At 37.5% G+C, this 14,007-nt stretch overlaps 1 protein-coding gene across 3 annotated transcripts in view; it reads right to left on the reverse strand.

Moving 5' to 3' along the window:
* The window catches only part of TNNI3K (TNNI3 interacting kinase), a 168,170-nt gene extending 157,558 nt beyond the window's left edge, over window positions 1–10,612 (reverse strand). For all 3 annotated transcript variants that reach the window (XM_054037604.1, XM_054037603.1, XM_054037606.1), the window contains exons 1-2: window positions 10,514–10,612; window positions 9,725–9,833 (exon numbers count right to left, since the gene is read on the reverse strand). In XM_054037604.1, the coding sequence (XP_053893579.1) occupies window positions 9,725–9,833; window positions 10,514–10,553 (149 nt within the window). In that variant the 5' untranslated portion in view covers window positions 10,554–10,612. The remainder of the gene's footprint in view (window positions 1–9,724; window positions 9,834–10,513) is intronic.
* Window positions 10,613–14,007: the final 3,395 nt, after the last annotated feature.

The raw sequence follows: 14,007 nt of genomic DNA on the forward strand, positions 1-14,007 counted from the left end.
AAGAATGTGAGTGAAGCCAAACAGCCAAAATTAAGATGTGTGTACACCAATGCGAGGACCCTAGGTAACAAAAAGGAGGAACTAGAGTTACCGGTGCAGGAAGTGAAACCGGATATTATAGAGATAACAGAAACATGGTGGAATAGTAGTCATGACTGGAGTACAGGTATTGAAGGGTATGTGCTGTTTAGGAAAGACAGAAATAAAGGCAAAGGTGGTGGAGTAGCATTGTATATCAATGATGAGGTAGACTGTAAAGAAATAAGAAGGGATGGAATGGATAAAACAGAGGGATTAATAACAACGATTATTGTTATAAGCTGGGGGCGCATCAGTTGGAAGTAACAGAGGAGGAGAAGGACCTTGGAGTATTGGTTGATCACAGGATTACTATGAGCCGCCAATGTGATATGACCGTGAAAAAAGCTAATGCGGTCTTGGGATGCATCAGGCGAGGTATTTCCAGTAGAGATAAGGAGGTGTTAGTACCGTTATACAAGGCACTGGTGAGACCTCATCTGGAATACTGTGTGCAGTTCTGGTCTCCCATGTTTAAAAAGGATGAATTCAAACTGGAACAGGTACAGAGAAGGGCTACTAGGATGATCCGAGGAATGGAAAACCTGTCTTATGAAAGAAGACTCAAAGGGCTTGGCTTGTTTAGCCTAACCAAAAAAAGGCTGAGGGGAGATATGATTGCTTTCTATAAATATATCAGAGGGATAAATACCGGGAGGGAGAGGAATTATTTAAGCTCAATACCAAGGTGGACACAAGAACAAATGGATATAAACTGGCCATCAGGAAGTTTAGACTTGAAATTAGACTAAATTAACCATCAAAGGAGTGAATTTCTGGAATAGCCTTCCAAAGGGAGCAATGGCGGCAAAAGACATATCTGGCTTCAAGACTAAGTTTGATAAGTTTATGGAGGGGATGGTATAATGGTATAGCCTAATTTTGGCAATTAATTGATCTTTGATTATTAGCAGGTAAATATGCCCAATGGACTGTGATGGGATGTTAGATGGGGTGGGATCTGAGTTACTACAGAGAATTCTTTCCTGGGCGTCTGGCTGGTGAGTCTTGCCCACATGCTCAGGGTTTAACTGATTGCCATATTTGGGGTCGGGAAGGAATTTTCCTCCAGGGCAGATTCGCATCGGCCCTGGGAGGTTTTCGCCTTCCTCTGCAGTGTGGGGCACGGGTCACTTGCTGGAAGATTCTCTGCACCTTGAAGTCTTTAAACCGTGATTTGAGGACTTCAATGGCTCAGACATAGGTTTGCTACAGAAGTGGGTAGGTGAGATTCTGTGGCCTGTGTTGTGCAGGAGGTCAGACTAGATGATCATAATGGTCCCTTCTGTCCTTAAAGTCTATGATTCTATGATTCAAGGTGATAAAAATGATAGAAAAAAATTAGAAAAATCTATGTATTCATTTCTAAAGAGTCCAACAACATGATATCTGGGGGAATGAAAGAGACAATGAAGCTAATTTCAAAGAATACTCAAGTATAGACTTTGCAGAAAATAGTTTCTGTTCCCCATATGACACATATATAGATGGGTAGTGAAGCCCTTTCAAATGAATACCTGTTAAGATCCTAGTAAAAAGAACAAATTTCCTGTCTACTAGGGGGTACAATGCCTTCCACATAAGAGTGGTGGAAACTTGTAGAACATATGAGCAAACTTTTCCAACTCTAACAGGTTTCCCACTGAAAATTGACAAAAATGTATAATATTCCACAAAACTCAGACAAGCTCCTTCTAGTTTTGAATGAAGAGCACTGAATTTTAAAATGCAATGGCAATCGATCTATTAAAGGAGTAAGTATATATGACAACAATGGCTTTTGCGGGTGCCAAATTACAGTTCATAAGACAAAAGAAATAGAATACAAAGGATAATACAATTTTGTGCCACGCAGTTAGGTGTTTGACTTGTTTCTACCATATCTGCCAAATGTCCTTCCTGCAAAGCTTCGTGTTATCTGCTAATAAGCTTTACGCTAGCTCCTAACTGCACTGAAACATATTACAAATCTTACACCCGTTTTATAGTATGTCCAGTAGTTGTTGAAACACATTTCTTGGCAGGAAGAACAAAATGCATTGCACATTTTCCTTTTTACTGACTGTAAGGAATTTAAAATATAACACACACTAATGATAAACGTGAATACTTTTGGCAAAAGTAACACCCATAGCAGGCAGTGGTGAAGGAAGGAAGGAAAGAGTGGAATTGCATTGCCCACATTGTAGTACCTGAAGGCATCATATGGTTTGTAAGGCATATCACCTATAATGATTCTGGAAAAGGACAGAAAGTGCACCACAAAGTGGCTTTTGTTGTATCATTAAAACAGGTGTAGCTAGTACTCCCCAGGACAACTCTTTCAGTGTGGGAAGTGCATTCCATAGTCCAGAACCAGTCACTCAAACCGCACTGCTTCAGCCCCTCAAAATTAACCCAAGGGGTCATTAGCTCGAGCACTAGATGACCTCAGTTTTTATGTTATTACATGGCAAGTTACATACTAAGTTCTCTTAGGTAAGTATTTTAATAACATTGCTAGCACCCATGTCCTGAATATATTCTTTTCAATCAATGGTCTTCCTTAGGAGCAATTGGGAATGTGAGGCGGTTAACCATGAAGCTAATTCAGCTTCAAACTCAGGTGGCCTACTGTATATATGTCAGCTAATTTTCACTATTACTTTATGTTATACATTAACATGTAGGAAGTTGTGTGAGGGTGGGCTGCTGGGTACATTTTATATAAACATTGCTTATTCATACAAGATGATATACATGGGTATCTGAGGGTGTGGAAGAAGAGGGTGTGTGTAATATATGTCTATTTCATTAAGCCTACATTGTAATGCATATGCAGAAGAGGTCAGTATTCAGGAGGTATGTGCAATCTGAACTCTGGCATTTCCTGACTCTTGAGTTACCCATGCAACTTGAACATACTCTTAACCTCAGTAGTCATGTTTTGCCTTTCCAATGTCAAAAAAAATAGAAACATCCCTGCTTTTAGTCCTGGATTCACTGCTCAAGGAAATATGTAGATGTAGGACTCTATATTGTGGGTGTCTAGGACTTGAGAGGGTAAGAAAAAGCAGGAGTGAGAGGACCCAGGATATGGCCTGATTCCAGGCAGGGCAGAAGTACTGGGAAAACAGAGTTCTCACATAAATTTCTTCCCCCAAACTACCATTAATGTCAATCAAAGTTATTCACTCCTGTGCATCAACAAGGATATGGACCCCACAATGTTCAGCAGCAAATTGTGTGATTAAATAGCCCTGTTTTTCCGCTTGGTTTATTGCATTGGAATGTGATATTTTAAAATCAATTTTAGAACTATTTCTAGACCCTCATTCAGACTTTCCATTAACTTCTATTAAAATGTTTCTGGTTTTGATGTGTGCAATTAAAATATAGCTATAAGCCAAATCCATCCTAAGAAAGAAATGCAATTTCCTTTCTTTTTGCCCTCTCTAGAGTAATCGCACATAAAGCTCTCGGGCAACTGACCACCACTTATCTATTGTGACATTCGAAGTTCAGTTTAGTTTTTAATTTACCTCTACATTTTTGGAATGTCATGCTATATTTTAATATAGCCTAATGATTTTACAGTGCTTGCAACTTGGTGAGGTGACTAATTAAAATGAAGTAATTATTATTAATAGATTTCTAATAATATATCTCTCAAAAAGGATGAATAGCCATTCGGACTCATTAAAGAAAGAATCCATCATTCAAACTGGATGCTTGTATCTTTTTTCTGCAAAAAATACAGAACATACTTTTAAAAAATGTTAGTCTATGTATTTTTATGATTCATTAAGCTCTGTTCTCCATGTGTACATCTCAAGTGACCTCTTTTCCAGAACAGCACATGTCAAAGCCCCAAAAAGGAATTCATTAATAAAAATAAAACTAGAAAAATTGACAATGAAATTAATGAGTAAATTAAAGCTGCTTCACGTTTTCCAAATAAACATGTACAATATATTTTATAAGATAATAGACAATTACACTGGGCATTCCTGCCCCTCATGATTAATGACATATTATGGAAAGGCAGTAACCTCTGCATAGTTACAGTTACACCCATCTCCCTTTATAAAGCCCTCGATAAACAGCGACTGTAACTTGGCTTGGATAATTGCGGAAGGCCTGGAAAGTGCTACATTTATTCTTGAAGCAAGGGAGAATGTTTCTGCGAAGTATGAAGGAAATTGATCAATCTGATTTTGAGTTACAGGTAATTAAATAATAACCCTGATAGAGAAATGTTAGACAAAAGCCAAACTTTCCAATCTCCTCATAGGACAAATCATCTCATTACTACTCCTTCAAATATTCTAAGTAGTTAAATCTCTTTGAAAACTACTGTGTGGACAATTCAGGTCCCATTGATATAAACAGGATTTTTTTGCCAGTGACTTCAGTGGGATTAGGATCAGTCACTATGGACTTGTTTCAGCAGAACACAAAATACAAGCTTAATTTGGATGTGCTTAAATCCATCCTGATTCAGCAAAGCACTTGAGCATGTTTAACTTTAAACATGTGCATAAGTCCCATAGATGTCTATTAAATGTTATACAATTCCCCCTACAAATGTAAAACCACTGTTAAAATGAGATCAGAACCAGGGCCTGTTTTAATATGTTATTCATTTTAAGTATAGACAAAAGCCTTTAAACCAGAAACGTGCTAAGTGTTAACTTGCACCTTCATGGCTGGTGGCTTTTTGCAATGAATAATTCCAACTTTACAAAGTTTTTTTGGTGGGGGCAGAGGTGGGGAGGGGGGATAGTAGGCTTGGCATCAGCAGAGCTGAGTGAAATTTGGAATTTCCATCCCATGGGAAATTCCAACATTTCCACATTTGAAACATTTTGTTTGAACATTTTCAACAAATGAAGTGATTTGAAATGCTTTGTTTCAAGTCAGTTCAGCATTAAACTGCATTTTCCCATTGTGGTGCATTGCCTCATGGGAGTTGTGGTTCAGAAACCTCATGTCTCCCATTTGTCCTTTATGGGCCAGACTCCCTGGCTGGATTATACCACCCATGACAAATCTCAATTCATGTTACTCCTGTGATGCATCTTGCTTGGCCAAAGGGAAATCCACATTGTATTATGGGAGATATAGTCCTCCAAGGAGCTCAGCCCATAGGAGAGAATGGGGCCCCAAACTCCAATGTATTGGTTGATAGGGAAATAAATACAAGTTGGTGTTTTATTGAACTGATTTGAAATAAAACATTTCGGGTCAGTTCAACAAAACAAAATATCCCGATCAGTAAAAACAACCCAAAATTTCATTTCAAGTTTTCCAACACAAAATTTCATCATAAGCAAGATTTTTCCACAGAAAATTTCAATTTTGTGGAAACTGCATTTCCCATCACAAAAACATCCCAATAGAAATTCTGGACACGGTCCAGTGACTAACTTAGAATAGGCTCTACAAACCCAGGTCTTTAGGCCCATTCCATTAGGAATGATATTCTAGTAAAAAAAAAAGGGATGTGGAACTGATACATATGAATATGTAAAGCCCATTAATAAAACCAAGAGCTAGACTCCTTTCTGAACTAGCTTTGTGTTAGTTTGTGCATATGTTAGTTTGACTAACTTTCCACATCTGTCACTTAGATGGCAGATATTAAGCATTCAGAGAGCTTACTGGCCTTATTTCTATTTTCTTAATGTAAACTGTTCTGATATGGAATAATTCTTCCACACATTACAGTCACATTTTTTTCTTCAGTGACTGTTCTTCATTTACCACTTACTTTTTACTAAGAAAAACAAAATGTTTTGCTCACTATAAAGAAAATCTCATTCTTCAAATATATTATAGCTCCATACGTGTCCTCTCAGGCATAACATGATTAATGATACTGATGTAAGGCCCATCTATTCTTTCAGATTTTCCTTGAGGGGTGATTGTGGGAAAGAAACTCCAGTGGTTAGGGGGAAAATTCCTTTTCGTTAACATGTCTCCCCCCACCCCCACCCCTATGCTTGGAATTTTTGTTTTAATATATTTTGGTGCATGATTTGAGAGATGGATTGATTCACTTGGTGGATGAATTTTAAGAGTTTCAAAATACCCAAATATGATTCTATTGGAAAATCATGTCTCCTGCCCTCCCTTCTAGAGCTCAGTGATATAAAACAAATGGTAGCATTGAAGGGGGATGCTGTCAAGTTCAAAACTCACATATTTTTAAAGATCAAATTCCCTTCCCTATTAAAAAGACTTTATATATTACTAAAAATCTAATTTTTCACCACTTAGGCCATCTGTTTACATTTTCCTTTTCTCTCAACATGGAAGAGGAAAATAGATTTTCAGTTTCTCTGGTTTATAGTCAATTTGTACTCAGTTACACTTTGTGGTTCTTATACTCTGACAGCAATGATTTAGTTGCAAACATTGTAAGGGAATGTTTATGTGTTGAAAAGGCTTCCACAGTAATTTTTTAAAAATATTCATAAAACCATTTCCATTGGTCTTAGATTTTGATGAAGTTTGTGGTTACAAAGCCTAAATTTGAGTTCCCCAGAGTGTGTTTCAAATCCCCTTCTGAACAAATAACTCCCTCTTTCAGGAAATTATTGTGATCAGCTACCCTTCGGAAAAGGATGGGATTGAGGTTAAGGCACTGCACTGACATTCAGCTGATCTGGGTTCACTTGCCAGCTTTGCAACAGATTGCTGGTGTGACCTTGGGCAAGTCATTATATCATCCTGTGCCCCAATACTACAGTGGCAAAATGGAGATAACACTTATTTTCTTCTACCCTTTGTCTGCCTCAATTATTTAGACAGTAAATTCTTCATGACAGGTACTTTCTCCCCCTTGTGCTTGTACAGAGCCTAACACAATGTCTAGCTGAACTTTCTTGTGGCCTCTAGATACTGACATAATACAAATAATAAACATGACCAGCACCAATTTTGGCATGTGACAATCCAAAGCATATCCTTTAACGAGTTGTGCAATGGTAGACTGACAGCAGAGGGCACATGTGATAATATCAAGAACATCAGTGTGAACAGATGAACAGTGTGAATTGTGAACTCTCATTTTATATAATAAAGCTACATGTTTCTGGCTTTTGGAGGCTGTTTCTTTGCAAAGCTTGTCACATAAAGTGAAATTCCACACACAACCTTAAAAATCTACACAGATGCAATTATGTGCCACCATAATTTTGATATTGTTTTTGGGAAACTGCATTTAGCTGTACCTTCCTTTTAGCCACCAAGTCTGAGCACAGGAAAGAGAACGCCTTTTCAGAAATCTTCTGAAACTGGTATGTTATGAGGAAAAATGTACTAGCAGAGTGCACAAGACTTGCCACCCCATATTTCTTCTCCAGCAGTCTGATAACCAACTTCTCCCTGGCCTCTAACCAGTTTCTCAAAATTATTTTTCTTCCTCACTGAACAAAAGATTTTCTCTTGTGTGGAAGTATCCTACCAGCCTCATTTCATGTCTCCTCAGAGGTGACAGATCCACACAGAATAATTATGCCCTTACTATTAATCTTGGACAAAAACTATAGTCTTCAGACCAGATTCTGATTTTAGATTCACATAGGAAGACTGACCAATTCCAGTGATCCAGGGTGGATGGGAGAGTTGAACCTGTCGAAAGGTATTTCAACCCTGATTAAAAGTCAAAAGTCCACTTTTCAGATGTCAGTAACAGAGGGCCCAACCTTTCAATGTGCTAAGTATCAGTAATTCTCATTGACTTCAGTGGGAAGTAATAGCATTCCCTACCTAAGAAGAGAAGGTTCATTGACACATTTAGTGGTCCTACATTTGGTTTCAGGACAAAGTGGTCAGCTTCCAGTGGCCAGCTAGCCACATAATGAATTATTTTCTTCTCTTTTACCTAATTCAGAGTCAAAAATACATTTTCTACTGCAGCTCAGTGGACTCAATGCTTCAAAGTGTTGAGCATTCTAGCAAAACATTTAAGTACACACTTTAAAGTTAAGTCAATGGGGTTACGCACATGCTTAAAATTAAAGTTTTAAGTGCTTTGTTGGCTCAGAGCCAGAATGCTCAGCACTTTGCAGGATCCAGCCCAATATAATCAACAATCTGCATTTTAAATTGGGGAGGGGGGTGTCAAACAATGGTAATTAACATAGCTGAGTGAATAATCATAATGAATAAGTTAGCTGACCAATATTGTTTTTTATTTGTTAATTGTCTGGCAACAGAACACATTATTTTCTCAAGTGCATTTGATGTTTGAAATTATTTACTAGATAGCTTCTGCAAATTAAATCATTCACAAGCCATTTGTTGAGTGCATTCATTATGCGAGCTGCCTTGAATGGACACATAGCTCACATGGTATTATTATCCCTTTTAACCTATGGTTAGCGGAAAATTCAGGGTCTTGTAGGTTGTTCCAGTTAGGAGAAATTGGCAATAGGTATTTCTTTTATGTAAGTTTTCTTTTCAAAGTCCTGTTTCCCTGAACACAGAAGGAAACAAACAGCAGGAGACAGTTCTTTCGTTCGCTGATCCAAGCCTGCCTTCACCATCCGGTCTCTCTTCCCAAAAAGCTTTTTCTCTGGACTATGTTACCAGCCTTCTGTTACCATATTCTTGGCTTTCTCTAGCTGCTTCAGCTTGTCCTGTGGCACTTCAGCTTGTGCTCAATTACTCTCCTCCCCTGCCCAAAACAGTTCTATCAATCAAAGCCCCAGCCCCTGCGTTTGAAAACCCCCACGTGATTCAGGTTTTACTCCACTTTTCCATGTGTCTGTATTTTGTTGGCGACTCTTATTTCAAGTACATAAAAGGTTGTTACAAGGAAGCAGGAGAAAAATTGTTCTCATTAACTTCTGAGGAGAGGACAAGAAGCAATGGGCTTGGACATTAGGAAAAACTTCCCATCAGGTTAGTTAAGCACTGGAATAAATTGCCTAAGGATGTTGTGGAATCTCCGTCATTGGAGATTTTTAAGAGCAGACTAGACAAACATGTCAGGGATGGTCTAGATAATACTTAGTCCTGCCTTGAGTGCAGGGGACTGGATTAGAAGACCTCTCAAGGTCTCTTCCCATCCTATGATTCTATGATTCTATTGTTTCAGCCCTGATTACAATGGTTTCTTTACATTTATTCTGAATGTTAGGCAGTGGTCATGCCTAACCCATAACGTTATGTTATCTTATTGGATGAGTAGGAGTTTTAGAACCAGGTGTCCTGACAAAGTGACTATAATTAGGAATTTGAAATTACTTTCAGCAACTATTCTGCCTGCATCTTTGTGTAAAAATCTGCAAATATGCTTGCCAGTAGACTTGTTTGCCAAAGTATTTTTGGAGAATAAACAAAAGGAGGTATGTACACTGCTAAAGCAAATTCATTAAAAAATTCAAACATACATTTGCAGTAAAATTTTGGCCGTATTCACCCAGCTCTATTAATCAGCAGCCATTAATCTTGGTACTAGGATGTGGGACACTGGCCCAGAATTATAAGGACTTACTCCTGAAAACAGATAGCAGATATAAATAGAATGCAGATATAGACTATCCATATGTGCAACACTCATTGACACATATATGAAAACATTTGCAACTACACCAAAATTTAAAAGCTAATTATTGTTTCTAAATATAATAAACAAGTTTCCAGAATAATTTACCTAAAGACGTGTTTCAGTTCTGTGAACTCCTTTTCTTTGATCTGCAGGTCATCTTCTAATCTTTCTAAGATTATAGCGTATGATTCACTAACTTTCTTCTTCCATTCATCTTACAAGAAAAAGCAAATATGATTCACAATACACTTCATGCACTATAAAAAACTAGCACACGGATCACAATCTCCCAGTGATCAAAACAACTCCACTATCAAATTTACCAAATTATACATTATTTTGCTACTAACACTTTCAGTTTAAATTATGGATATTTGCAGTTTAAATGATATTATATGTATTATGCAAAAAGAGTTAGGAGTTTTTTCCTTGTGTAAAACAATATATATACACACACAAACCTATGCTATACATACATATTAGATATATCAATCTTTCTGGAAAGCTCTTTTCATTTTAATAGTGAAAAGCTAAGTTCATAAGGTTGTATTTGTTAGTTCTAAATATCTAAGTTTTAACAGTATAGAAGTACAGAATAAAATTTTTTCTAAATTTTGTATTGTTCTAATTAAATATTAATTAAATCAACAAAATAATCTAATTTAATATGATCTAATGGTTTGAATAAATTTGCTGGCTTTTCTTCCTCTTTTTCTATCATAGATACTGTATGTGATTTGAGCCAAGCCAATCTTCATATAGATTAGGAGCAATACAATACCTTATCCTTGAACTCAAGAGTAAATTAGCAAATGAGTAAATTTGCTAAAGCTACATTTGATGCTGGTTGATGGATTTATATCATATTGCATTTGAAGAAGCAACATTAATTACCAGTGCAAGTTTGGGTTGGTCTAGATTTATAATTCCCCATTTGTTCAATATTTCTTCTTTGTTTCAGTAAAGTTCTTGCAGTAATGATTCCTTGTTCAAGTGCAGTGACAGTCCTACTGAAAAATACTTTGATAGTCTCTGGCTAAAAATAAACTGTGCGCCAAATGGAATGTCATGCAACAATGACACAGAGCAAAACAGTGTGTGCTATGAAGTGTAAAATAATAAAGGTAACTAATCAGTCTGTTTAAAATCTAGTGTCAAGAATAAATTGCAAATGTTTCAGCAGAAATATTTGCTTCCTTCTGTTGACTACCCATACGTAGGGGAGGGTGAGCAAACTGCCACCAGATCAGTGGTGAGGAATAGACATGGAATTGATCCCCATTAATAGCGTGTAATCCTATTGTGGGTAGGTTGTGTTTACCTCTGAGTACACATCTTTCATACCCTTTGGCAACACTTGTCCAGCTTGTTATGCCAATGAAGTATCATAGAATTGAACGGAAAAATTGATTCATCTGTTAGCTCAAGGTTATGGTGTATGTATGCATTTTGTGTCCTTGTTTCCTGATCCACCCCACAGGAGTTCAACCCTGGGGACAAGAAAAGCAGCTGTACTGCCATCATTTCTGCTAGGGCAGTCCAGCTTGGGGTTCTATTGGAGTGCTAATGGAAGAGGCTGCCCTGGAGAACGCTGTACTGGTCAGCTCTGTTACCCCAAGAGGAGTGGGAGATTCAGTCCACGTATGTGGCTTACATCCCTGTTGTAGGTGGACTTTCCACCATCAGGGACTGCAACTTGACATCAGTCAGTGTCTTTAAGGAGGAAGGAAGGAAGGAAAGTAGTTTGGTTATCTTTGAGGCTCTAAAAAAATTAAAATAAGCAGTTTAGTGCTTTGGATTTTATTTATCAAGTCTGTCTGTCTTTCTCTCTCAACCCCTCCCAACACTCCACCCCCCAAAGTCTCTCACATTCTTTTTCTCACTCCAATATTTTACTCATTCTGATCTCTGCACTTGTGAATCTTCTATTTATTTTTTATACTGGTAGTTTAAAATAAATATTTAAAGTGATAGTATCAAGGTTAGAAAGCACAGCAATTGACCTTGACAGTTGTTCTGTATAAAATTTCTTATCTTAAGGATTCCAGTCAAGATAATATGTGCATGCATGCATACACACACATACACACCTAAAACTTTTAATGCACTACATCCCATTGTAAACAAACCAGCACTCCTGTTGTAGTTTCTATCACAGCATGACTGCACCAGTTTATTTGCACACAAACCCAAGGATGTATTTTTAAATAGTTTGAGTTGCCTTGACAATACACCCTGTGATATGCACCCAAATATTTGAGAAGACACAGGTGTCATAACTGATATTCCGCCTCCAAGCAACTATCAAAGTTACAAACCTAACGCCATAATGGGTGTCTATATTTCCCAGCTTGTATTAACTTCATATTTATTTATTTTTCTTCAGATTCCTAAAATGCAGTTTTGGGCACCCATCCAAATGTAGGTTCTGTGAATACTTAGACCATAATTTAGAAACACAACATAAACAAAGGATTACCCATAAACATATTCACTTCTGCCCCCCCCCCCCCTTCCTTAGAAGCCTTAATGGAGAAAAAGAGATTAAACAGATCAATGTGTTTGTATTAATGTAACTTCTGAAGATAGTTTGCTGAATAATCTATGTATTGGGGGTCTGTGTTGTTGGGAGTTTTGTTATGGACACCAGTGGAGGCAGGATCTGGCCTTACTTACTGCATAAACTATCTCTATCAGAGGAACTGTCTGATAAAAGGGGCCCAAAACTGTAAACTATCAGAAGTTTCCAGCTCACTGACATAGACAACAGAGTCAGGCTGCAAACATTCAAGTGTTCTGTTTGGGATCAGTGAAAGAAATCCAGGAAAGCAGCATGGTAGGGTATTGTATGGAGAGTCAGAAGACACTTTTTATTCCTGGCTCTGTCATTCATTTGCCTTGTGACCTTGATCAAGGGCACCTCAATTTCTACCCTAGTAAAATCAGAATATTAATGCTCACTGCTCTTTGTAGAGGTCTTTGAGATCTATGAAAGAAGCCACTGCCGGCAAAAGAGCAAAACTAAAACCAGTAACACTTGGATTCTTATCTGACCATATACCGGTTCACCTAAGGCCTGGGCGACCCCCTCCTCTGAGTAGCCCTGGAGCCACAAGACTTGTCATCCCCTTTGGGGGAAGTCCCACTGGTCCTGCTCCCCTATCTAGTGTGATTGGGAGTGCTGCTTCTCCATCCATCCTATAAGATGAATTGTGTTTTCATTAAGAGTTTGTTCAATAACAGAAAACAATGACCAAAATGGTAAAAAAAAAAAAAAAAATCACAGTTGGTTCACAGGCAATTTGCAAATTAAAAAAGTTATAAATGCACTGATTGAACTCTTAGACCAGTTCTAATTAACATCCATACAGGTAGCATTAAAAAGCCAAGAGCAATATATTTCAGTGATCATAATCCTCAGACATAATATCTACAGCACATTCAGCTGTACAGCTCTTGGATTAATTTTTAAAGTTTTGTCAAAAAAATTTATATTTGAAAATGTACAACCGTCAAACTCAACCTTGCAAGAGCGCTGCATGCCAAATTCACTTCCCATTTCAGTTGATACAAGTTATTTTCATGGAGTCTTTACAGGATTAGGCCCTTTGAAATTATCCTTATTTCAGATTTATTTCTTCCCATTCTAAGAATATCTTTGTGGAAGGGCTGTAAATCACTATTATCCATTTCAATATTGTTCCAGTGACACCCAGATGTATCACTGATAATGACAAGAACTTTAAAATAAGGCACATTATTATGAAAATAAAAGACAAGGGACTCAATAGCCCATAAAATGAAGCAGGTGTTTACAATGGCTCCTCTGTGACAGTGGATTAAAAGTACTGCTATTTTTGTTACCACAGTGTAACACTGGCATTTGCAAAGGGATTAATCTTCCACATGCCATCTATTGAGCTGCCAGTAGAAAGGAGAGAGAAAGTGAAGTGTGTGCATTAGAGATTTAGGAACAAGAAGAGGATGGAACCACTGAGCTCTTGTATTACAGATAAATTCTCTTTCCAAGGCAATAGTAGTTTCTATTGAGATCCAAATCATTTTCACCCTTCTCTGTATTGCTATTCTCAATCTCCCCTATCTTTCTGGCACTTATGTCTTTCAGGCTTTCATTTGTTTTTTCATCTGCCACTCCTGATGTTCTTCTTTAAGTGCCCAATTTCTCAGATTTCAATTTCCTGCCTAAAAGGTTACTGAAATAATACTCCCCTCTCAAATTTCATAATATAATATATACAGTATGGCCAAATCTCTTCATTATACCATGCTCTCAAAGCATTCAGGGAAATCATTAGGATGATGTTCATTATGAGCCCCATTATTGCACTACACAGCAAAACTAATTAAATAAAGAAAGCTGACATGAA

This window comes from Malaclemys terrapin, chromosome 8 (genome assembly GCF_027887155.1).
Source record: "Malaclemys terrapin pileata isolate rMalTer1 chromosome 8, rMalTer1.hap1, whole genome shotgun sequence".
Taxonomy (NCBI): domain Eukaryota; kingdom Metazoa; phylum Chordata; order Testudines; family Emydidae; genus Malaclemys; species Malaclemys terrapin.